At 58.1% G+C, this 22678-nt stretch overlaps 1 protein-coding gene and 1 long non-coding RNA gene across 4 annotated transcripts; one reads left to right on the top strand and one right to left on the bottom strand.

Annotated features, from left to right (window-relative positions):
* Nucleotides 1-32: 32 nt before the first annotated feature.
* LOC142058140 (uncharacterized) lies at nucleotides 33-3806 on the top strand. Its single transcript, XR_012660864.1, has 4 exons — nucleotides 33-285; nucleotides 1234-1317; nucleotides 2885-3242; nucleotides 3387-3806. It is a non-coding gene; the product is annotated as an uncharacterized LOC142058140 (long non-coding RNA).
* A 1102-nt stretch (nucleotides 3807-4908) lies between these two features.
* ANO9 (anoctamin 9) lies at nucleotides 4909-22447 on the bottom strand. Of its 3 annotated transcripts, XM_075095313.1 has the most exons (24): nucleotides 22274-22363; nucleotides 17669-17734; nucleotides 17315-17431; nucleotides 16901-17037; nucleotides 16553-16602; nucleotides 15911-15969; nucleotides 15630-15712; nucleotides 13730-13864; nucleotides 13524-13620; nucleotides 13083-13143; nucleotides 11964-12046; nucleotides 11461-11565; nucleotides 10747-10911; nucleotides 10623-10659; nucleotides 10030-10141; nucleotides 9677-9734; nucleotides 9396-9493; nucleotides 9026-9192; nucleotides 8394-8546; nucleotides 7919-8066; nucleotides 7104-7229; nucleotides 6853-6946; nucleotides 6588-6700; nucleotides 4909-5713 (listed from the first exon to the last, which is right to left on the bottom strand). In XM_075095313.1, exons 1-24 carry the CDS (start codon nucleotides 22277-22279, stop codon nucleotides 5686-5688), a joined length of 2298 nt encoding a protein of 765 aa, XP_074951414.1. In that variant the 5' UTR covers nucleotides 22280-22363; the 3' UTR covers nucleotides 4909-5685. The 3 variants fall into 3 exon arrangements, with proteins under 3 accessions (XP_074951414.1, XP_074951412.1, XP_074951413.1); XM_075095311.1 differs by having other exon boundaries at nucleotides 15630-15969; nucleotides 22274-22447; XM_075095312.1 differs by having other exon boundaries at nucleotides 4924-5713; nucleotides 10623-10911.
* Nucleotides 22448-22678: the final 231 nt, after the last annotated feature.

The raw sequence follows: 22678 nt of genomic DNA, 5'->3' as shown, positions 1-22678 counted from the left end.
TCCCTCCTGCTGCTCCACCTCTGTCTCCACCTGAACCTGTGGGGGGAAAAAATTAAATAACTCTGGCTTTAAGGGAGGGGAAAAGAAAAAAAGAATAAGGAAAAAAAGGAGGGGGAAGGCAACCCACCCAGCCTGCTGCCCCAGCAGCCCCCGGGAGCCGGGCGCACGCAGGTTGCACAAGGCTCCCGTGGCTGAGGAGGAAACCCCCGCAGCGCTCCATGGCTGGAAAAACCCACGGAGGTGTCGGGGCAGGACGAAACCCGCACCCAGCACCTGCCGCCACCGGTAATACCAGCTCCTGGGGCCGCAGCTGCAGCCAGGGGCTTGTGCTGGAGTGTGCCTGGGGGGGTTGGGGGTGTCTGTTCAATGCAGCGCTGTGGGAGAGCCTGGGGCAGAGCCTGATTTTGGGGCCACGGTTTGCTGAGCACCAGCAAGCTCGATACTCTCAGGCTCATTAAGGTGGGTTACTGATGGTGGGAGGTGAGGGGAGGCTGGGCGTCTTGGGGTCTCCTGTTTCCTTCTCCTCCCTGATTTAAAAAGCATCTTTGCAAGTTGAAACAGGTCCCATGAGGTGCCTCCTCCGGCTGGTGCTGGTCGTGGGGAACCGGGCCCAGCTGTGGCTGCTTGCGAATGGCAGGTGATCGCTCCTAATAATTACCAAGGAGGGAGTTAGAGCCCTAGTGTGCCCCAGGCACAGGCTGCATTCGCAGCAGCGGCAACGCCTGATCCTGCAACCAGCCTCGGCCGGAGTGAGAGAAACAACCGACCTGCCCTGCGGCCGCTGAGCAGCAAAAATATCGGCCAGCATGTGCTTTGGGGCCAAATAGGGAAGAAAAGCGGCTATTTTCCTCCTGCAAGGCTGCGGCTCAAGCAGGATTAGGGGCTCGGGGTGGTGTCAGGGCCCTGGTGCCTTAGCCGGGCTCCTCAGCAGTGGCTTCCACACCTCCCCACTGTGGCTGGGGAGCAGCCGGCCAGGGATTGCTCCTTCAGCTTTCCACAGCCCCCGACTTGGAAAGCAAATGGTTCTAAATTCCCCTTTGCAAAAAAAAAAAAAAAAAAAAAAAAGAAATAGCCCCACTGCAGACGAGCTGTGCTGTGGGGCCTGCAGGGGTTGGCCGCAGCCCAGGGCCACTGGCCCGGGGCAAGACAGGGGCCCGGAACAGCCGGCCTTCGCTGCCCTGCCGGGCGTGTTTTCGCTTCTAATTATTCATTTCTTTTCTTTTTTCTTTTCAGCAAACCACTCTCGCAGCCCGGCTGAAGCGCCAGGACCTGGCCTCCCGGCCGCCCCCCTCGGGCTGGCGACCCGCTGTTGCCACGGTAACGCCCCGCTGCCGGACCGGAAGCTGCGCCCCCGCGCGGTGCACGCTGGGTGCTGTAGTCCTCCCGCCGCAGGGCGCCCCCCGCGGCTGCGGCCCTGGCACTACCGCTCCCAGCGTGCCCTGCGCCGCGCGAAGATGGCGGCCCTCCCCCGGCGAGCCGCCGCTCCCTGCTGCCGGGGTGCAGGCGGGGCCGGGGCCGGGGCCGTACCGCCCGCCGCGGGCGGCTGCCGGGCTTCACCCTGGGCGTGGAAACGGGGGGCGCCGGGGCCTCCCCCAACCCGAGGGCAAAGCTTGGGGGCGAGGAAGGCAAGCGCTGGCACAGAGTGCGTGTGGCTGGTGCTCGTCTGGATAGGGCCTCTTGTCCCTGGGTGAGGTGTATGTGTGTGTTGTTTCACACGTGTAGTATACAAATCACAGAATCATAGAGTCATTAAGGCTGGAAAAGACCACTTGGATCATCAAGTCCAACCCCAAGTCAACACCCCCAGGCCTCCTAAACCATGGCCCCAAGTGCCACGGCTACACGATGTTTGAACCCCCCCAGGGACGGTGACTCCCCCACCTCTCTGGGCAGCCTGTGCCAAGGCCTGACCGCTCTGGCAGGGAAGACATTTCCCCTCATATCCAACCTAAACCTCCCCTGACACAGCCTGAGGCAGTTTCCTCTCATCCTGTCCCTGGTGACTTGGGAGCAGAGACCAACCCCCCCCCTCACTCCAGCCCCTCTCAGGCAGCTGCAGAGAGCGAGAAGGGCTCCCCTCAGCCTCCTCTTCTCTAGGCTAAACCCCCCCAGCTCCCTCAGCCGCCCCCCAGCACACTTGTGCTCCAGACCCTGCCCCAGCTCCGCTGCCCTTCTCTGGACATGCTCCAGCACCTCAAGATCCTTCTTGTCCCAAACCTGAGTCCAGCATTCGAGGTGTAGCATCACCAGTGACGAGTACAGGTAGATGCACAGGTACAGGTCACAGGTAGGTCTGTGGGCCTTTTCACATGGAGAAACATGCTCCACTCTGAATTCTTACTGGTTTTTATGTAAAATGGTTATTTTGTAAAATATTGGTGCTGTTGGCCTGCTGGGTGGGTGGTGGAGGGAGCCCTGTTGGAGGGCTGGTACTCTGGGAGCGGCCCCTTGCTCCTGTGCCCTCCAGCGAGGCAGCTGTGTGCGCGTTCAGGGTAGCAGCTATTTAAGCAGCTCTTTCATGGAGGGCTCCTCTGTTGCCCACAATACCACAGTCACGTTGATGCACGTGCTGCAAAAGCACCTTTTGTCTTTGTGGGTTGATAAAGGATCCCAAGGAACAAGCCCAGGTCCTGGGGTTGGCAAGGGCGTGAGGAGGCTTGGTAGCAAATTGGGAGCTGATAAAACCTTTCTTGTCCATCAGAATTATTCCTGTGGGTAGCAAGAAGCAGTGGAGGCTATCTTGGCTGCAGTGGCAAAAAGAAAAAGCAAGGCAGAGGGCTGAGAGCACGGCTTGTGTCAGTTCCCTGCTAGGTGGTTCGTGGCTTTCCACGCTCTTGGGAGTGAAGTTTTGAGGGCGGGTTAACGCCAGTGCCTTTCTCTGCAGTACTGACTCAGGCGTGTCGCCTCCAGCAGAGTCACCCCGCTGCCTGCGGCTGGCCTCGGCCACGGGGCAGGGCCCCGATGCACCCTCCGCCTCCTGGAAGCGCCTGTGGTGGGACCCTCGGGGGACTCGCAGAGCTACGGGTTCAGCAGCGGAACAGCTGTGACCCTGCCCTGTGCTTCGACAGAGCTGTGTCCTGCCAGACGGGCAGTGGCTGGGGTCAGCACGTCTGGGGAAGGCGGTGGCTCTCCCCTGGCTCTGCCTCTGAGTCCCCTGTCAAAATCCTCTTGAGCTGAGGCTGTCGCCGTCAGAGCCTGGGGCTCGTGGCCCCGTCCTGCCTGCTGCTGCGCCCCAGCCCGAGGTGAGTGTGCGCTGCGGAGGCACGAATGGCTCCCTGGGAACTAGCAGGTGAATGAAAATTACTGTGTAGCGTGAGCTCGCTAATAGCCAATTCTGGATGCATTTAACAGCTTGAAGCTAAATTTAAGCTACTTTGATCTGCCAGGTGACTGTGTTCCAAGGCCATCTATACTATATGAAACCGGGTTTGCTTCCAAGGTCCAGAAATGAGACTATTGCTACAGGATGAGGTGCCACCTAGTGACAGACCCTCAATCACAGTCGCTGCTCCTCTCCGAGGAGGCACAGTGGGCGCTGGCTTTTTGCTCTAAAACCAGGGCCGAGGACTCTGCAGGTGCGTGGCTGCTCTGACCTTTCCAGCGAGCTGAAAGCGATGTGGCCTCTTGCAACACGCGCGGCGCTCACAGCACTGTGTACAGCGAGAACCGGTTTCATTACAGGAAGAAGCATCACTGTGCAGACTTCTGTACAGCGGTGTGGCTCTGGCCACAGCAGGGATTTGGACCCGTCTGGCTTTTAATTACAGAATGAGACGAATCAGCCCCTAATGAAATAGTTGTTCCTGACCTGTGGTGCTCATGCTTGCTTATTTGCGTCTTTCCGAGCTCGTGGGGTGGCTATACAAGTGCACACACGCTGTGGCACCCTTGTCAATCCCATGTTTCATTCAGTTTATCCCCACAATTCAGCTCCAACACAGGGAGGCACCTATTGCCATTTTATGGAGAGGGGATGAAAGGGTGGAGCTTGAGGTTAAACTTACAAACCAGTTAAAAGTTTCCAGTTCTTACAAAGAAAAAAAGACTCTAAAGCTTTGAAATGCTCTGGTTATGGTTTACAAGGACCACAAGAAAGCTGGAAGCCAAGCCACTGTTACCTGTCCCATGCTCCTGCCTTCCTCATTAGCTGAAATTAGGAAAAATTAAGAGAAAAGCTTTTTCGCTCTACATTTGCAAACCCAGCTCAGCAAGGCTGCGTGGGCCTGATATAACGTGTGTGGGGAATCTCATGGGGCATCAAAGGGCTGTTTCTGCACTCCATGCCAAGTGAAGAGTCACGTGTTTGGGGGCTTGATAACATGCCCTCAAACACGTTATCATTCCTGGGCAGCAATGAGCTAAGACTTTGCTCCTTAAGCACAAAGAACCCTGCCTCGCGTCAGTAAACGAGGCCGGGAACGTGCATATGTTAGAAAAGTCGTGGTGTTGGCTGTGACACCAGTGCAGCCGTGGGATGTAACCCTGGCTCCCTGCTGCAGGCAAACCCCTTCTGTCTGCAGTGTAGGGAGGAGGGGGCGGCCCCACCCAGTGCTGCAGGGCTCTAAGGGAAGAGGGGGAGAAATACCAGGCCCTTGGGGCTTAGGTTTAGGCCAGCAGGTCGTGTTTTGGAGTGAGAGATAATCCTTGCTAGCCCTAACACTCAGGATTTTCTGTGTAGTTTGGTATTTCTGTTACCCCAGCACATTTAACAGGTTGTTTTCCAACTGTGCATGGCCAAAGTGCTAACTTCTTGTGACTCACCAGGCAGCACCCGCCCTCAGCCCTAGCTACCGGCTATGCGCAGGGGCTTCAGCTCCAGCCTTCTTCCGTTATCCATGCTAAGACAAAAAAAGGGTTGGGGTGCGATTTCTTTGGGTGATGTGGATGGCACAGGAGGGAGGCAGGAATGATACCAGTGTGACTACAGTGCCTCAACGGCAGCTGGAGGTCTGGCCGCTTGCGGCCATGCAGGTGTTACGTTTATTCACCATTTTGCTCGTGGTAGTTGAGCCAGGCACAACTGTCGGCCGCGCTTAGGGCAGATGCAGAGGCTGGGCAGAGCCCAGAGAAAAACAGGCTAACAACTGCGTTTTTCTAGCGTCCGTGGGAACTGCGGGATGGAGCTGCAGCCACGCGGCAGTTGTGCCAAGAGGAGGAATGTGCTGGCTGTGGTGAAGGAGGAAGGACTCAAGCTTCCTAGTGGTGCAAGAGCAGGGAGGTCACTGAAGGCAAAGGAAAAAAGGGCCAAAGTGCAAAAAAAGAGCTGGAACGAGGGAACTGGCTTTTCTGGTGACACCAAGTTGCACGTTAAGGCCGTGATTGATGAGGAAGCCAGGTCACCTCCTGCAGACCAGTCTCGTGCTCGCCCGACGGCAGCTGGGTGCTGCGCCGTGGTTCATCCGCAGTGCCGAAGCTCTTCCCCAGTGACTCGGCGTGCTGGGAAGCACCATCCCCGGCCCTGCCACGGCTTTCTTCCTCCTCACGGCCGTGCGAGTCAGAAGCCATCCTGCTCCTGCGAAGCCACTCTCACATTGTCACTTCCCAGTTAAAGCTCGGTCAGAGCCGGGGGACGTGGCCCGTCTCCGCGGGCGGCGCTGCGGTGGTTGTCCCGCACCTGCGGCACCGCCAAGCTGGGGAGGGGGGGGGCTCAAGTCCGTGTTTCATATTCTCCTCGGTGAGCGGTGGCTACACATCGGTGGAGTCCACCGTCATGCTAGAGGAGAAAGGAGAGGGACGTTGTGGAAGGGAACTGACCGAATAGGGCAACAGTGGGGAGGTGTGGAAAAATATTCGGAGTGGGAGCGGGGCCTTTTGCCAAAAATAAATAGAGCAAGACTGGCATGCTGTTTTTGGGAAATCCCTCCATCAGTGGGAAGCCAGAGCCTGAGAGCTGAACTGTGGCAGCGCGGTGCTTCCCGAGCCCCGCTCACCTCTGCCACAGTTTGGGGTGGCACCGGGGTGGGGTGGCAGAGGGGACACGGTGGCAGTGGAGGGGGGCAGGCTGAGCCCTTCTCCAAAGCGAGGCTCAGTCCATGAAGGACAGCAGCACCAGGGCGGCCCAGCCTATGGCTCTCAGCTACATTGGTTCTGTTTCCAGCTGAAATACTACCTTTTTTTAAAAAAAAAAAAAAGTTTAAAAGGAGAATTTGGGCAAAATTGCTCCTTGTTTTTACTCGGAGCTTTTCTTTTTCTGAAAGGAAAGCCAAAGCCAGACCCTTCCCTGGTGAGCTCTAGTATTGAATTGCCTCAGGTGGGGCTCATTTCACTGGCCTTGAGTGCCTAAAAGCCAGGCACCTGGGCTAGTGAGGGAGGTGGTTCCTCATTTATGGCTAACGCAGCACATCTTAAAATAAGGGGTAGTAGAGCCTAGGCTGAAAGCTGGGGGAGAAGTTACCCTGCAAAGGGTGACGGAGGGGCTGCCCTGAGCGTAGGAGCTCACAGCCCTGCCTTCCCCGTGCCTGTGGTGGTGAGTGTTAGCCCGGCCGTGGGGCTCTGGAGCGGATGGGCCCTGCAGCCAGGCGCGTCCCTGCTGGAAGCTGTGCTGCCTGAGCACAGACGCCCCTTGCACCTCCTGGGGCATCGCTCACCTCAGTTCTTTACGAAGGTTGCTGTGTTTCCTCTCCAGCAATTTATTCTTAACCGACTGAGGGACATCAGGGACGTACCAGGCTGCGATCAGCTTGATGCACAGAGCCACGTGCTGTGGAAAGCAAAGGGAGCCGCCGCGGGCAGCGAGGAGCTCCCCGGGGCGGTTAACGTGGCCCACGCGAGTGGCACAGACCCAGCCCGTTTCCCCCCGCCATCGTCCCCCCCCGATTGCCCCCACCTCCTCCTGCCTCCCCAGGTTCTCACCTCAAAGAGGATGAGGAAGGCAAGCCGGGCTGCGAAGATGTGCCAGAACTGGACCGTGTAGCTGTAGTCGTTGTCGTTCCTGTAATCCCGGTACCTGCAGCACAGCCGCATCGGTGCCGGGCCAGGCTCCCCCCGTGCCAGGTGTCGTGCCCTGCCTCGGCTCCCTCCGTGGGGGTCCGTGGGGGCCCCAGCAGCTGCCTCCAAGCCCCGCTCTGCCGCCTGCCTGTGCCACGGCCGCGGGCTGCTGTTACCTGCACTCCGTGATCGTGATCTCGTCCCCAGCAAAGCCTGGCAGCGTTTTGGGCACCTTTGTGTCTGGCTCGAAGTCCTGAACGCGGAAGATGGAGAGGCTGTGGTTGATGTAGCCGGTCGAGCAGCTGCCGGGAGGGGAAAGACCGTGTCTGTGCAGACTGGCCCAGCGGTGAAGCGGGGTGCTCCTGCTTCACGGCCGTGCTGGGGGGCTGCGGCATGCCCTAACCAAAAGCTGCAGCTCTTGTGTCTTCTAGGGGACTCAAAGGCCTCCGATATCTACAAAGCCTGCCTGTGTGCAGCTTTCATTTCTATGGTTTCCCTGGTGTGTGGGCTCTCAGGTGACTAGTGGTATGGTTGAGCACAGGCTGTAGCCTCCCATTTTGGCAAAGCCAGCACCCATCTGGGGCTCTCCCTCCCCTCCCTAGCTACCCATTTTTACAAAGCCCGGGGGAAATGACTGTCTGTGAGACTTCTGTCCAGTTCAAGTGAACTTGGCCAGTGAACCAAGGCTTGGAAGAACAGGGGGAGGGCAGGAGAGAGTGTGGGCAGGTACCCGGGCAGTCCTGCAGCTCTCCAACGTTACATGGTGCTCTCTCCATTCAGGGGTACCAGATTACCCACCGTGGGGATGATGTGATCGGGAGGCCAGCTGGAATGCTGAACACGATGCCATCTGGAAAACCCTCCCCTGTTCCCCGTTCCCCCCACCCCACTGTGGGGACTGCTCCGCTGCCTCGTGCTTCTGCACTGGTGGCCCTGGGGCAGGCAGGGATGCTGCAGGCAGGGCTGCGAGCAGCTGACTGGCAGCACTCACTCCACGCCAGTGCTGTTTTCTGTCATGCAGGGGCTGTATGTGTACTTGTAGACCTGCATGGGAATGAAGTCGGACGTGATGGCGATCACCAGCCCGTTCCCGATGACGGCCAGGATGCCGATGGCCTCCAGGACCTGCAGCCAGATTCCTGCGGGGAAGAGCGGTCAGTGAGGCCCCTCTGACAGCTCGCTGCTGCTGCTCAAGGTTGCAGAGCAAGCCTCAGCTCAGGAACAGGTTTGGTGTTGCCAGAAGAGGTCAAGGAAGGAGGCCTCCGAGCTGCCCCTCAGCCTCTGCAAGGGTCTGAAATTGCTTCTCCTTCCCCAACCCACAGCTCTCCCGCCTCCACGGCGGAGTGATGCCAGTCCCCGGCAGAGGGATGCTCAAGGGTTTCACGCTGGGGAAAAGGGCTTAACGCCGGCACCGCTCGCACAAGCGGCAGCGCTGGCAGGAGGGTGCTCCGCGGGCCCCATCTCACCGATGTCATTGGCCTTCCTGGGCACCATGCGCCGGCACAGCCGCATCATCTTGATGGCATCCAGACGAATCTCAATGAGGTTGTTGCAGAATGCCAGCAGCGGGGCGAGGGGAAAGGCAGCGACGAAAATGGTGGTGAAGCTGTACTGGATCACTGCGGAGGGGGAAAATGCTGGGCACTGGTGTGAAGCCAGTGCAGAGGGGACATCTCACCAGGTCCTGACCGCTATCTGGGTTTGTCCTGCTTTGTGGCTTGTGTCAGAGGGTTTTGCAGGGGTGAAAGGGGGGAGATAGACCTGTCTTGGGGAACCCCCACTCTCACAGGGCTGTCGGGGAGGGGGATCTGTGGGGGCTCCGCAGGGCACTGGCTGAGCCAGCCAGGCAGGGGGACCACCCTGGGGTTACAGCCATCACCTTGACACTCCTGGGGGGAGAGGAAGGTCCTGGGCAGGGGCCCAAGGTCAGCACAGTTGCCTGCTCTCCCTTGTTTTGGGAATGATCTTGGTGTGCCAGAGCTCTTGGAGCAGGGCTGGTCATGGAGCTGGGCCTCAGAGCTCTCCCTTGTCTATATATGGGCTCCCCAGCATCAGCTTCTCTGCAGCCAAGGAGGGCACGTGGCTCTGCCCTACGTACCCATCTCCAGGAACTCGTCAAACAAGCTGAAGATGTTGACCTCGTTGAGTTGATAGTTGCTCAGCCACTGCCTTTTGCAGGGGTCCTCAGCCTCCTCCTCCTCTCCTAACATCATCCTTCTCTTCTTGGGGTGCTGCCGCTTCTTGCGTAGCTTGTGGGTTACCCACCTGCAAGGGGAGGGAGCGATTTGTACCGCTGCCTGCAACGGCAGCAGGGCTGAACCGCTGCCAGCGACAGCCCTGGAGACCTGAGGGAGGAAAAGGAGAAAATCTTGGCCTGAAGACCAAGGTTATGCTCTGTAAGAGCTGGGAGGCTGTCCTGACCGCGCAGGAGCACCAGCGAGCTCTCTGCAGGCTGGAGGAAAGCTTACGGGACTAGATACTCCATCACGCTGCTGATGGTCTGCTTCAGCAGCATAATGATGCCCATCTGGATGAAGAGGTCGGTGATGCAGCCGCTGGGGTGGCACTGCAAAGGGACAAGAGGAGAGGAGCTGTGCCCCGCGAGCAGGGCGGCCTGCCCCAGGGGCTGTTTGCCCAAGGCAGGTGCTAGAGGAGGAAGCCGAGATTCCCAGAGCCTTGCAGGGCAGCAGGGAAGGGAAGGGGGGGAGTTGTGGTGTAGGGTTGGACAGCTTCATGGCAAGTCCCTCACCTCCTCCAGCCTCCACTTGCCAGCAACACGCACGTAGTTCCCTGGGTGGCCGTTGATCCTGAGCAAGGAAGCAAAGCCAGCGATATCTGTTGAGCCCCACTGCTGACCCTCGTTGGATGAACATCCAGGTGCAGGATGGAGGGCGACATCCTCCAGGCGCTGGTGGAGAGGCAAGGGGCTTCCCCCAACCACCGTGCCCATGGGGAAGAGTCATGGCCCTCCTGACATCCCAAATGGGGTCCCTGTGCTTGGCAGGGAGGGTGGAGGGACTGGGCTGTCCCTAGACCCTGGGGAGAGTTGGGGATGTATGCCCCAAACCCAGGCTCCCCTCTGGGCCCCCAGCCACCACTCACCGTCCCAGGAAAAAGGCGATGTAGATGAGCGAGGAGAAGTTTGTGAAGAACTGGAAGGTGAAGATCTTCATGGTGAAGTTGTTCTCACGCTGGGAGAAGGTCCGTGGTTTCTCTGGGGAAAGGAGCAAGGCCCAGGGGCTCAGTCGCAGACTGGTGGGACCTTGCCCTCACCCCCCTCAGATGCCACAGCAGCTCTTTGAAGGTTGGAAGGGTGTCCCTTGTGAAGCCTTCCCTGCCCTTCACCCGAGCCCTTTGATGGAGCTGAGCCCGGCCAAGCAGGGAGGTCCCTCAGAGCCATGAGCTGGGAGAGAAGGGGCCCTTCAGCTGGGAGGAAAACCATGCTGTGAGCGCTCTGGCAGCTGTGGAGGCTCCCTGCTCATGCCGGGTCTCAGCCATGGGGGGTCACTGCTGGCCTGCCATGGGGGACCTGCGTGGCAGGAGCTGCCCGGCAGGTGCTTTGTGATGGTGGAAGAAGGGGCCAGGAGCCCGGCTGCATTTGGGGACCAAGAGGGTGCTGCGCTGCAGTGCCTGGGTACTGTTGGGCAGCTCGGCGCTGCGGGTGCAGGTGGGAGACAGCCCCCAGTTTCCCTTACCCAGGTCACAGAGGTAGAGGGCCACACGCCTGTTGACCTGCAGGAGAGAGGTATGAAATGAGAGGGAAGGGTTGTTGGTGGGAAAGCAGGAAGACCTGCTGCCCGCCCACGTCTCACCCCGCACCTTGGTCATGATGACAATGGTGATGTAGTGCAGCACGGCCCCTGTCATCACCGCCATCGTGTTGGCCTGCTCGCGGAGGAACCTGAAGTCGCTCTGGGTGAAGAGAGCCACCGCTATCACCCGGTAAATGACGAGCGCGTGGGCGATGCCGATCAGCACGGCAATCTGTGGAGGAGGGCAATGGGGCGGTGAGAAGCCGTGCATGGAGGGCATGTGCTCCATCCCGCCTGAGGACCACCAGCCCTTCAAACCCTGCCTCCCTTCACCAGGATTCATCTGGACATTGCCGCAAATGCAAGCCAGCGCTCTTCAGCTAAGGATGAGAGGTTCGTAAGGTGGATGTCTCCATCTGAGCTACTTGTCTAGACTCTCCTTTGGCCCACAGGGAGAAACGAGGGCATCAAGGGTTTGCCTCTTCCTACCCTCTGTGTCACTACTGCCTTCATACTCGCTGCCTTCCTCTGCAAGAGCAGAGCCTTCAGCTGAGATCCCCAAAGGGTGGCTGGCCTCTCCTACCAGCACAGCGAGGTGTGAGCGTACAGAGGCCCCTGGATCCTTGCAAAGGGCACAGACCTCTCCTGGCAACCTGGTTTCTGCCTTTGCTCCAGCAAGAGGAGGCTCTGAGGTGCTGCTCTTGCAGCGGAGGAGGGAGAGGAGGAGGAAAGCCCACGTGCCCTTCAACCAGATCTTCCTGTTGTTCACCCTGGCACATACCATCACCAGAACCAAGAGGAGTATGACGGTGCTGCGGAAGTAGGAGTGCTGGTACTTGCGGGGTTCGTGCTGCAAATTATTGATCAGCTCCAAGGCCAGCTCCTCCTTTAAAATAAAAAAGGGGGAAAGAAAGGGTCCAGCAGAGCTGTGCTTAAGTAGTGGGAACTCCAGAGGTCGATGTGTTAATGGACATATGGGATGAGTAGCACCAGAGAAGGATGGGCAACGCAACCCACAAGAGCGTGGCCAATCCTGATTGCGTTCCAGCCCTTGTGCAGGTGGTGCCTAGCAATGGAGAGAGGTGGCTAGCATCTGCCTAACTCTGGAGGGCTCTGTCTCCCCCAGGACTGCCAGATGTTGGCTTCGCTGTTTGTCTCCTTTAGATATTTCTATCTACAGAGAACTGAGTTGGGCAAGGGGTCCCTGTGATGTGCCTTTTCTGTAGGTCCAGCTGACTGCTGCCCCGAGAAGGGAAGACTAAGCAGGATAGGTGACACCCTCACCTCATCCTCGTCCCACCCGTACAGGTCCCAGTCAGTGACCACGGTGGCTCTCTGCCTCTTCCACAGCTCCAGGAACACAGTGGCTGCGGGGGGAAGGAGAGTGTGCTGCAACACTTGGGGATGGCTCTGGAGAGAGTCACCCCACCATCGCACAGAGCGGGGTAGATAGTCGTGTTACCATCCAACCTGACGGCGGATCAGCCCTCGGCCCGTGAGGGCAGGCAGCCACTTCAGCATCTCAGCAGCACTGAGTGCCCAGCCCCACGTGGGGATGGGGAAGGAGGTGTGTGGGTGAGTTTTCCCTGGGAGTCAGGCCAGCTCTAGTGTCTGTAGGGGATTTGGCATAAACCAGAGCAAGCACCAGGGCTGTTCTGCTGCGGTGGGTGTGTTTACATGGCACGTTACTCTGGATTAATGGAAAATACACCTTCCGAGTGGAATAGGGATCCTGTCCTGCACCCCAGCGTGGCTGCACCTCTGCAAATCTGTTTACAACCATTCCATCTGCTAATCTGGATTTACCTTCCTGAGCTTTCCCCTGTGTAAACCAGCCCACAGTGACACTGAAGATCGTGTCCGTGACCTGCCCAGCCCACACCTGCGTGGTGTTTGTCACTGAAAGGGCTCTAGCAAAGCCAAATGAGATGGGTAGCTAATATGGTGATGGGATCGCATCAGCTCAGAGCCCAGTGTCTGCCGTGCTTATTCCACAGCAGGTAAGAGATCATGCAGCAATCTGGGAAGGTTGGTGAGGGATCTGGTGCTCCCTCCTTCCTGCAGCTGCGACTACTGACAGGCAGCTGCTGGAAAAGCCCAGCTAGAGAAGCCGTTGGGGGCTTTGTGGGAGGTGGTGGCGGGTGAAGGAGTAAAAGCTGTCAGGCAGGACAGGTAAGGAGTGTTTGGGGAGCTGAAGGAAATTGCTGGGGTGGTTTTGTCGCTTGCCTTGTCTGGAAGGGGACCTGATGGCCTTGGAAGTGGAGGAGGTAAGGACTAAAAAGCCCCTGAACAGGGAAGCCGTGTTGGTGGTAGAAAAGGGGCCACCTACTCTCCCCCGACGCCCCAGTGGGCTGCTCCCTCTTGCAAGCTGTATGTGCCTGGCACCAGGACATTGATACCTACCCCAGATCGCCATGAACATGGCAAACAAGACTGTCCCCTCGTTGTCGATCATGTGAGTGACCTGGAGACGATCAAGGAAGAGCGTGATGGGGGGCAGCGGGGCGCAGGGGCTGTGGCACCTCAGGGTCTGGGAGAGGCCCCTGCGCACAGCGGTCCTCTTGCCACCCTGCTCCCCCCGAGACGGGTACAGATGCTGCGGGAGGGCAAAATGCAGGAACGGGGCGGACGCTGGGGCTTGTTAGCGGTAAACTCTCCCTTGGTGGTGACGGAGACCGTGATCTGGCTATACCTCCTCCTTATTACAGAGGTTAGTGGAGGTTTCCTGCATGTTGCAGCCAGTTTGCTGGGGTGGCTTTTCTTTCTGGAGGTGTGGGAACAGCACAGGCTGGGAGGTTTCCCTACCCTTTGCCTCGAGCCTGCCTGGGGAAGGGGGCTACCTACCTTGGCATAGGTGCATGTGTCGGAGAGCAGCCAGAATGGGCAATGCTGGTCACAGAGCGGGCACATGATGGTGTTACTGGCTTCACAGATCTCCTTGCTAGAGAGGAAGCCGTGGAGGGAAGCAAAGGGGAATAACAGCGGCTCAAAGCCCCGCGCACAGCAAAGGCTTATGAACAGCATCCGTCTGGTGTTCCCGACAGCCTTACCTCACCTGGCTGGAACTGAAAACAGTAATCCCAGCCACGAAGACCACCAGTCCCACCACTGCAGCGAATCCCAGCAGATAGGTGTACCAGCCCAGCCAGGCAAAGTACAAGGCCACCTTCTCACCAAAATAGCACCTAGAAGGAAAGGCGAGGTGTGGTTTGTGGCCAGTGGAAGAGACCACGTTAGGGGTCACTAGAAAATGCTCTTCTGCCCCCAAAGAGGTATCGGGTCCAGGAGGGGCAGTGCTGTCTGTGTGCCCGGGGGTTTTGCTGGGGTTGGGAGAGTCAGCCCAGCTGAGGTAGAGGGGCTGGAGGAACCCCGAGCGTGCAGCGATTCCAGCAGCAGCGAGGAGGGATGGCTGCCTCTCCCTGCGCTCCGAGCGCGTGGGCGCGCATCGTGGGCGCGCATCGTGGGCGTCGCTGTGGGGCTGCACAGCAAAGAGGTGCCAAGAGCAGGGCTCCAGCTGAGGGGCGAACGCGGGATGGAGAGCGACAGGAGGCTGTGGGAGCTGGCTCCGTCTACACCACGTGGTGCAAGGCACGCTGTCCTGCAGGGCTTTCGGGAGGCCTGTGAGAAGGCTTCTCCTGTTCTTAGTCAACCTGGTGACCGATGCAAACTAAGGAGTGAGGTTTTATTTCTGTTTTTCTTTTTTGTTTTTGCTTCCCCCCGCTTGGTTAACACGCCCCGGGGGAGCCAGTCTTGCTGACGCTCACTTCCACGTGAAGCGGGCATGGTCCCACAAGCGCTGCTGCTGCCTTTCTGTGAAGGGAGCCCGGGGGTCTAACTGCAGGGGGGTGCCTGCCTGTGGTCAGGCTGACTGATGCCAGGGGAGAGGGGTGGGAACGGTGGAGAGACCGAGTTGCGGTCAGCGTCTACAGAACAGTTTTAGAAATGCTGGGCTGGAAGAAGGGGAGGGGGCTGCAGGGCACGGCGTTTCCCACACCAGAGCACGTTCTCCTGGGCTCGGCCATCTCCCTGCAGTGCTTTCACACCTCATTCTTATGGTGGCAGTATCTCAGCTTTTCTGGTGTGGGGAAGAGGGTTGGAGGCATGGGTAAGAAATGATGGCAACTACTGATTGCCTTGCTTCCCCTCCTGTACTCCAGAGGAATTAACTTTCTACCAGCGGTCAAAGGTGGTGATGTGCTCCCTGGCCGTTGCTTAAAGCAAAGAAAAAACCCCAGCAGTCCTCACCCACCCAATTTCATACTCGGCCCCTTAATCCTTCTGTGATAACAAGAAGTCATGATGCATTGATGTTGGAAATGCGTCGTCTGACCCTGCGCACCACGGAGGCGTCGAGAGTCCCTAGTGCCTCTGCTACACTTGTAAACCGTAATAAGCATCCAAGGAAGGAGAGCACATCTCCATTCTAACGTTTCATCTCCCTAACAGAGCCCACTGACAATTTTATGAAGTAGCATGTTCTTTTTGCCCTCCTTCCCCTGGCCACGGTGCACTAGTTTTCTTCCCCTTTTAAAAGAAGAGCTGCGCTCTTCCCTGAGGTTTAATGCGGTTACAGGAGCCCCTTGTTGCCCTTAATGCCCAAGTTCAGCCTCAGGCTGGATGGGCTGCGCTGATGCTCTGTTCCTACCTCGCCCCTCTTTTGAACGTGGGAGTGCATGGTTGAGAATGAAACGGGCTAATTAAAAACCGTGCCGATGCGGGGGTTGTTTCATACTGCAAAATTAGCAGATGGAGCTCGGTGCCACAGGCATAGCCCTTAGGGTAAGAACTTTGTAGGCTTCAGAAGAAGCCCAATATGTGTGAGAACAGCCAGGTTCAAACTAATGATTTAAAAGAAAACACGGGGGCCTGGCAAAGGGCGTAAAGCTCCCTGGGTTTCAGGTGGGACCTCTTGGTTAGAAGGACCTGCTGTGCCTCTTCTGCCTGTGTTACCTGATCTTTTCAATCGGCTGTTGGCAAAATATATCTCTCCAGCGAGCCCATTTCTCCTCTAGGAATTGCCTTACCTCTTCTTTCTGGAGAGCAGAGAAGTTGGTCAGACACAGGAATATTGGGGCAGCCTTGATCCCCAGGCTGCTGTCGGGAGGTTTGTCGTGCCCTTCATCCAGAGAGGTCCTGATGCAGCCCCAGTTACCCAAAGGTCTCCCCCGCCCAGGCTTGCTCCCACGCCGCTCGTGGCTTTTCCTCCCAGGCACCCGTGTGCTCAGCCTCACCTCGTGCAGGGGAAACATTGCCTCAAAGACCTTCTTCTTCATCAGGTCATGCAGCTTCTCTGGTAGCAGAGCAGGACAGAGAGGATTAGTGAAGCTTTGCTCTCACCCCACGTGCTCCCTGCCAGGCAGAATCACCCCAAACATTTTCTGAAGCCTTCGGGGGGTGGTGGAAATGAATGCCTGGAAGAGGCTGAGCTATTCAAAAGGGATCAGCACTAATCCTTGCAGTTGTGCTGCTCTGCCAGGCTGCCGCAGGCTGCATTGTGGCTGGCTCTGGGAGCAAGCCAGGTAGGCAGGTCCTTAGAGAAGGCTAGAAAGCCAGCACCTTGCTGCCCTGCTCGTCCTGGGGCGTCAGAGACAGATGAGCTCTTCTGGGGACACAGGAGAGCGGCGGTGGGCGGCTGAAGTCAGGGGCTTGGGGAAAGGGAGTGAGGGCTGTTGCTGGTTCCTGCAGTGCAAATCTCCCAGCCTCTGGATGCAGCAGCAAATTTACTGGTCTGAGCTGTGCCCTGGCTTTCTCCCCCTGCCTCTGCATCCTCCCCCGGGGTGGCGAGGCAGCTGGGATGCCCATGCCTGCCACAGGGCAGGAGCCCTGCTGCAGATCCAGGCTGAGCATCACCCCTGCTGGCCCCGTTCCCTTACCGAGGTCGGGCGTCACCGTGTTCTGCAGGATGAAGTTCACAATCCGTATCCTGAGCGAGGAGAAACTGTGGTTAAAGGCTGCTCTGGGGTTACAGACTTGTGTTGTGTGGCCCTGGAAAGCAGGGGAGGGAGGGGAGAAGGTGTGCACCAAAATCCAGGGAAGGAAGGGGGGAAGAAATGGGGAGCTTGCTGTGGACAGCGAGAAGCCAGCAGCTTGGCAGGTGGAGGTAGACTTCTGTGGAAAATGAAAAGCCTGGCACGACTGTGAGCTGAGCGGGAAAACGGATGCCTGGGTGGAGAAAGGGGAGTGCAAGATGCTGGAAGTCAGTAGCCCGGCTCAGCACCCACCTGGTAGTCACTGCTATGTCATGATGGGCTTCGGGGTTTTGCAGTGGGCCGTCGGCGTTCCCCAGGAGATGCTGGTATTTCTGGAAGATCTGTTTTGGAGCACGGACCCCATAAAATAGCTTCTTGTCCTCAATTTTCTAGTGGGTGGAAGAGGAGGACAGTTGGAACAAAGCTGGCAGAGCTGGAGGGGCAGGGAAAGGGGCAGAGCTGCGAGGGCCAGGGGCCATGGGAGTCCTGGGGCCGGGATCTCCCCTGGCTGAGCAAGTGGTTTATTTTCCAGCACTGATACAGTGATCGGCTCAATGGTTCACATCTCCCCCATCTCCTGGGTTGCAGGAGCCCGAACCAGGCTTGGATCCTGGGTACCGCAAGACAGGCAAATATCTGCTGCCTTTTCCTCCTACAGCCCCTCACCTTGATGGTGAACCCCTTCTTGCTCAGCTCGTCCAGGAACTTCTTCCTCTTGATCTCCTTCTCGCTGCCTGCGTTGTGGATGCCGCTTACCAGCACGAAGTCCCACTTGTCGTCATCCTGCCCACAGAAAACACCAGGGAATTTGGGGGGGGGCAAGCTGAGAGCTCTCCCTCCCAGCTCCAGCCTCTCAGAGGTTTGGGCCTTCGTCATGACTGGGTAGAGGCCCCCTGGGAACGGGAAGTGAGCAGGGGAATGGGGATGGGGAAACTGAGGCAGCTGCTGCCTTGACGCTGCCCTGCTCCGCTCTTTGAGCTGTGCCGGATTTGCTGTGAGTGCAGAGGGAGCAAAGCTTACCGGGGGGACCGATGGGTCTGTGTCTTCAGCATGAGAATTCACCCAGGGATTCAACAGAATTTCATCCTGTGGAAGAGAAGAACGAGCGAAGGCTTCAGCGGGCTCCCTGGGGGATCCCGCGTCTGGGCACGGGGCAAACCTCTCCCTGCTGACGTCCGGGCGGCATCGCTGTGCCCTGGATCAGAGCCTGCTGGGGGCTTTGGGATCAAGCTGCCCTGCTCCGGGATGAGCTCAGGTGAGCAGTGCTCTGCTTGTGGTGCACAGAAACCTGCCCCTCGGCAAAGCCCGCCTGGCGTTTAGGTGCTCTCGAGTGTGTCGGTGGCTGTACTTGCAGCATGTCAAACGAAAACGGAGCTTGTGTAGATAAAATTGTACTACAACGTAAGATCAAGATCTACCTGGCCCAGTTTTCCTCTGCCAGCAGCCAGGAGGGGATGCCCAGGGAGGCAGGTATGAGCAGGCTTGTCTAAACCTTCTCCCACACGCTCCTGCTCTCCAGTTTGGGGTCTTCCTGAGCCCAGTATGGCTTCGTGTTTAGGGATCCTGGAGGGACTGCTGCTCCACGAGCGTGTGCAGCCCCTCTTGAACTGGTGTAGCGCCCAACACTTATGGCACCCTGGGGTCGCAAGGCAGCCAGACCAGAGGGAAGGAAAAAGCCCAGACCCTCCCTCTGCTCTGGACTCTGCTCTTCTTGTTTCACCTGATGCCCTGAGAGTTGCACTTGGAAGAGTGTCAACGCTTAACTCTCCCTGCTACAGTGGTTTTTACAATCTTTAATCAGCCTTTTCCCCCTCTTTAGTTGTTCCTTTCAGATAGGGCACCGTTAGCCTCTCGGTGAGGGTGGGGGAGGTAATTTCAAATTCCAGTAAAGGGAGAGTGGGGCACGGGGGTCAGAGGCTTGTGCAACCCTGCAGACTGCAGCAAAGCAGGTGAAAAATGAGTTCTTGGGAATCCACCTGGGATACCTCAGCCTGTGGCCGAGGGGCAGAGAGGGGAAGATGAACTGCTAATGTTCTGCCTGGTCCCCTCCCATGTGCTACCAGCTCCCAAGAGAGGCTGCGCAGGGGTGAACGCAGCTGCTCACCTTCAAGATTTAAGTCTAATTATGCTCAGATGCCCATCTGGTGTGGCTCTGGGGGTGCATGGAGCAAACAGGGTGGCCCTGTGGCAGCAGCTGCCCTCTGCCCAGCGTGATTTCCCAGCCCAGGGTGCCCCTCTGCCAAAGGAGGCTGCAGCGAGCACCCTTGGGTGGCCTGGACCTGGTGGGTGCCCAGAACTGGGGCACATCAGCTTCAAACCACTTTGTCCCTGTCCTCTGCGCCTGGCTTCCCTGATGTGATCTCAGCCTGGGTTTGCAGCCGTAGTGCCCTCTTAGGGGTTTAGCCCAATCGGTCCTTCAATGGGTCGGCAAGAGCGCGCCAGGCTTCACATCCCAGTGGATGCAAGGAGTTTATTTCAGACACGCTCTGGCAGCTGTACTGTGACGGGGGCAGGGAACAGATGCTGTCTTAAACCCAGTATTTTTCAGGGTTGTTGCAGTTCGCCACCGTGACTCACAGTGCAGCCCCACAAACAGTTATGCCGCCTGTCTCGAGGGCATGGTGATGCAGCACAGAAGCGGGAAGGAGCTGCCAGGGGATGGGGATACCATCAGTTAATATTGCCACCAAAGACGTTGTGACCTGAAACAGTGGCCAGCCCGACGAGTTCATCCAGCTGTAATCTTCGGAGCAGAGCGGTGGTGGTAAAACCACGCCCTGATGCAAGATCAGGATCCCAAGCTTTCACTGCAGAAGGAGGCCATGGGAGCAGGAGAGACTGGGATGAGGAAAGGCTCTGACAGATCCTGCCCTGGCTTCCCCTAAAGCAAAAGGGCCATGGGGAGGTTGACCAACAGAAAGCCAAAGTGAAAAGGCTTGAGAACTGGGATATTCTCCCCCAGGGATGCTGTTGTGGTAAGGACCAGCACTTCCCGCTGCTAAAATGTGCCCCAGTTTAGGCCACCATGTAGAGGGGGGTTTGTGGTTCTGTTCTCTGCTCTGCTAAAGCCCTGAGCAGGCTTTGGGGTGGGAGAACTGGGTTTTGGCTCGGGTTGGTCTCCGCCGGTGGGTAAGCGCCTAGCTGGTGCAGCAGCTCTCCCTGTGAGCCGCTCTTTGGGCACGGGGGAGGGAGCAGGAGTCCTGTCGGGGCCCTGCCCCATCTACCGATGCTCTGATGCTGGCACAGGCTCTAGTCTGGCACTGCCCCTCCGCAGGTCGCGTTGTCTCGCTCCTGCCTGGCTGGTTTCCCTCAGCCCACGTGTGCACCGGCCTCATCCTGCAGAGATCGCCTGCTGGGGCTGCCAGCCTTCCAGCGCTACCAGTGACCCCGGCGACGCGGAGGAGGGTACCCTTGGGGGCTTCAAGGTGTTCCTAGATGCCACTGGGGTCAGCACCTCTACACGCTGTCCTGCTGGCGTGGACCCCAGCGGAGCTCAGGGCGAGGTGAGTGGGCCTGCTACCATGGCAGCTTCTGTTTCCAGCTGGCTCCCAGCTCTGCCGCCTGCAGGCTCGGGAGTCAAAGCATCCTGACCAGCGCATCGTTCCCTGGGGAAGAGGCTGCTGGGATTACCGAGGTAGGCTCGCAAATGGGACCTATCCAGCCATGAGGCTTGGTCTGTGTAGCCAGGCTGCGGGGCCAGAGTATCGGAAGCCTTACCCCCAGACCCCTGATGGTGGTACCAGCCCCTGCCTGTGCCTCAGGGCCTTCCCCACAGGGAGGGTGTTGGGGCTGAGCCTGCAGAGCTTCAGCAGAGCATCCTTCCTCCACCACCACTCCCAGTCATAACGCTGCTGCTCTCTCAGTCCTGATGCAGCCAGATCCTGCCTCTGCTTCTCCATCCTCCCAAAATAGCAAGCACTGTTTTTAATCCCATGACAGACTTGTTGCTTTTTAATTTTCCAGTTAAGAATCGTTGGGGATGCTCCTCAGACCGCCCGTGTACGGAGCTCTGGGGAATAAGGATGTCGTGGTAGCGGGGTCTGGCTTTTCTCTGTGTTCCCATAGCAACGTGATTTACCGCCTGGTACCCGCTCAGCAGGCACCGCGACCGCCTCTGGGTAGGACTGAAAAACGGGGGAGGAATTTGCGAATTATTTGCGGATTAGCACAGACAATTCTCAGTATCCGCTGCCAGAGCGGTAACAGATGAAAATTGTATTCAGCTGCAGAGGGGGATTTGCAAACCTGTGATGACGGAAGAGCAGCATTTCAGCAGGTTTAATTCATTACAGTGGCTGCTGGCATCCTCGTGAGGCAAAGGCTGCTTTTGGGGCCAGATGTGGCTTGTACGCAGGCACCGCTGCCGAAGGCAGGGACTTCGGCTCACTAGTACTCCCACAGCTCTATTTTTTTGGGTCCCAGGGGTCTAGTGACACTGCCAGATTATGGCTGCTGTGCTCTGCCAGCAGAAGGCAGTCAGATCAGCCCCCCGTGCAGGCAAGGCCACCTCGGCCCTGAGGCAACCCTGGACTCTAATCCCTGCTATCAAGGACGGTGCCTGTTTCCCTCTTTCCTGCCCCATGGTTGGAGACCTGCTGGGCAAAGGTGTGGGAGAAGTAGCCTGCGCAATGAGAAGCAGGAATTTAGATGTTAAAAAAGGTTTTGCGTGCCCTGAAGTGTGCCTGGTTTCTCTCCAGCTGTATCGGTGGGTCCTCGTCCCTCTGTCGCAGGCCGGGTAACCCGCGGCCCTGAGCGAGGTTACCGGATCCTTCGGGCAATGCTGGCAGGCACCCTTGGGCTGGGGGTGTAGGCACTGCGTGAGTAACTTGGGCAAAGGAGACGGATGGGATCCGGCACCTTGTTTTCCTCTCTAATTGCGGATTGGTGAGGGTTTGGGTGGTTCCCATCACCCACACTGATGATCAAACTGCTTTTATCTCAGGGATGTTTCTTACAAACGCTTCCCTCAGAGCACATCTGCCTTACCTCATAGTTTCCCAAGAAATGTGACGATCTTTAATTGAGCAGGCAGCTAGCACACCTGTACGTTTACTAGCTGCCCCAATCTTAGGGAGTTTGCCTGGCTTTTTGAATAAGAAAACCATGTCTTTTCTTTCAAGCTAAGAAACAAAACTTCACAGGTCCCCCTCTCCCCTTGCTTTATTTGAGGTGCTCCTGAAACAGCTGGGGCTGTCACCTCCGCCACTGTACGCAATGCCTGGGTTTACACAAGCAAAAGATATGGTCTCAGTGCAAACCACCCTCCTCTGGTCTGTGCTCCAGCACCTCCAAACTCTGCTACCGACATGTGGGGCCACGCGTGGCCCCCCCCGGCCTGACCCTGCTGCGCCCCGGGGTGGCGTGTGGGGCTCAGCCCTGCCTCGCTCCCCGGCTGCGGAGCCAGCAGCGCACACCACTTTCCCCGCCGCGCGTTCACGGTAGGAATGAGGTTGCCTGCTGGAAAGAGGAACGGGAGTTTCATAGTATTTTTTGAGTACTTTAAAGGCTGAAAGCATGTGGGCCGTAGAGGTCGGAGCTTAGTGCCCCATGCTTCCCAGCTACAGGTGCCTCGGGGGTGCTGAAAAGCAGCCCCTTGGGAAGAGCTGAGCAGTTGCTGTTTCCTACCTGCATGGTGACGCGGGGAGCCCTTCTCCTTCCCGCCCTCTCCCTTTGCTCCTCCAGGCAGATCTGCGAGGAGCTGCCGGGCAGGTGGTGCCGCTGGGGCCGCGGGCAGGACAGGCTGCGAGGCTCCTGGGGGTTCGCTGCCGAGTGCGGTTTCCTTCCCCGGCTCCGTCGCCTGAGGTCTCATGTGAAGCGAGTGGGGACTCGACTTCCGTGTGGGACTCTCGCCTGCCTTGGGAGGGAGCTGCCTCTGCCTGGCAGTGGGCAGATAGCGAGCAGGAGGTGAGAAAGCTGCCCTTCAGCCTCGCTCGAAGGAGTGGCAAGCCCAGTACCGCCCCGCAGAGCAGGCAGGTAAACCCGCGGAGTTCCTCTCGCCAGCTCCGGTGCTCGGCCACCCCCGGCTTCCTC

This window comes from Phalacrocorax aristotelis, chromosome 5 (assembly GCF_949628215.1).
Source record: "Phalacrocorax aristotelis chromosome 5, bGulAri2.1, whole genome shotgun sequence".
NCBI lineage: Eukaryota > Metazoa > Chordata > Aves > Suliformes > Phalacrocoracidae > Phalacrocorax > Phalacrocorax aristotelis.
The sequence above is the reverse complement of the archived record's forward strand: the minus strand, read 5'-3'. Positions and strand labels throughout refer to the sequence as shown.

What these genes read in the sequence shown, in the direction of transcription:
- ANO9 (XM_075095311.1), bottom strand. An exon ending in CCATTGTCATCATGACCAAG is followed by an intron (nt 10,660 to 10,746) that starts GTGCGGGGTGAG and finishes TCTCTCCTGCAG; the next exon opens with GTCAACAGGCGTGTGGCCCT. An exon ending in CCTCTACCTCTGTGACCTGG is followed by an intron (nt 10,142 to 10,622) that starts GTAAGGGAAACT and finishes TCCTTTCCCCAG; the next exon opens with AGAAACCACGGACCTTCTCC.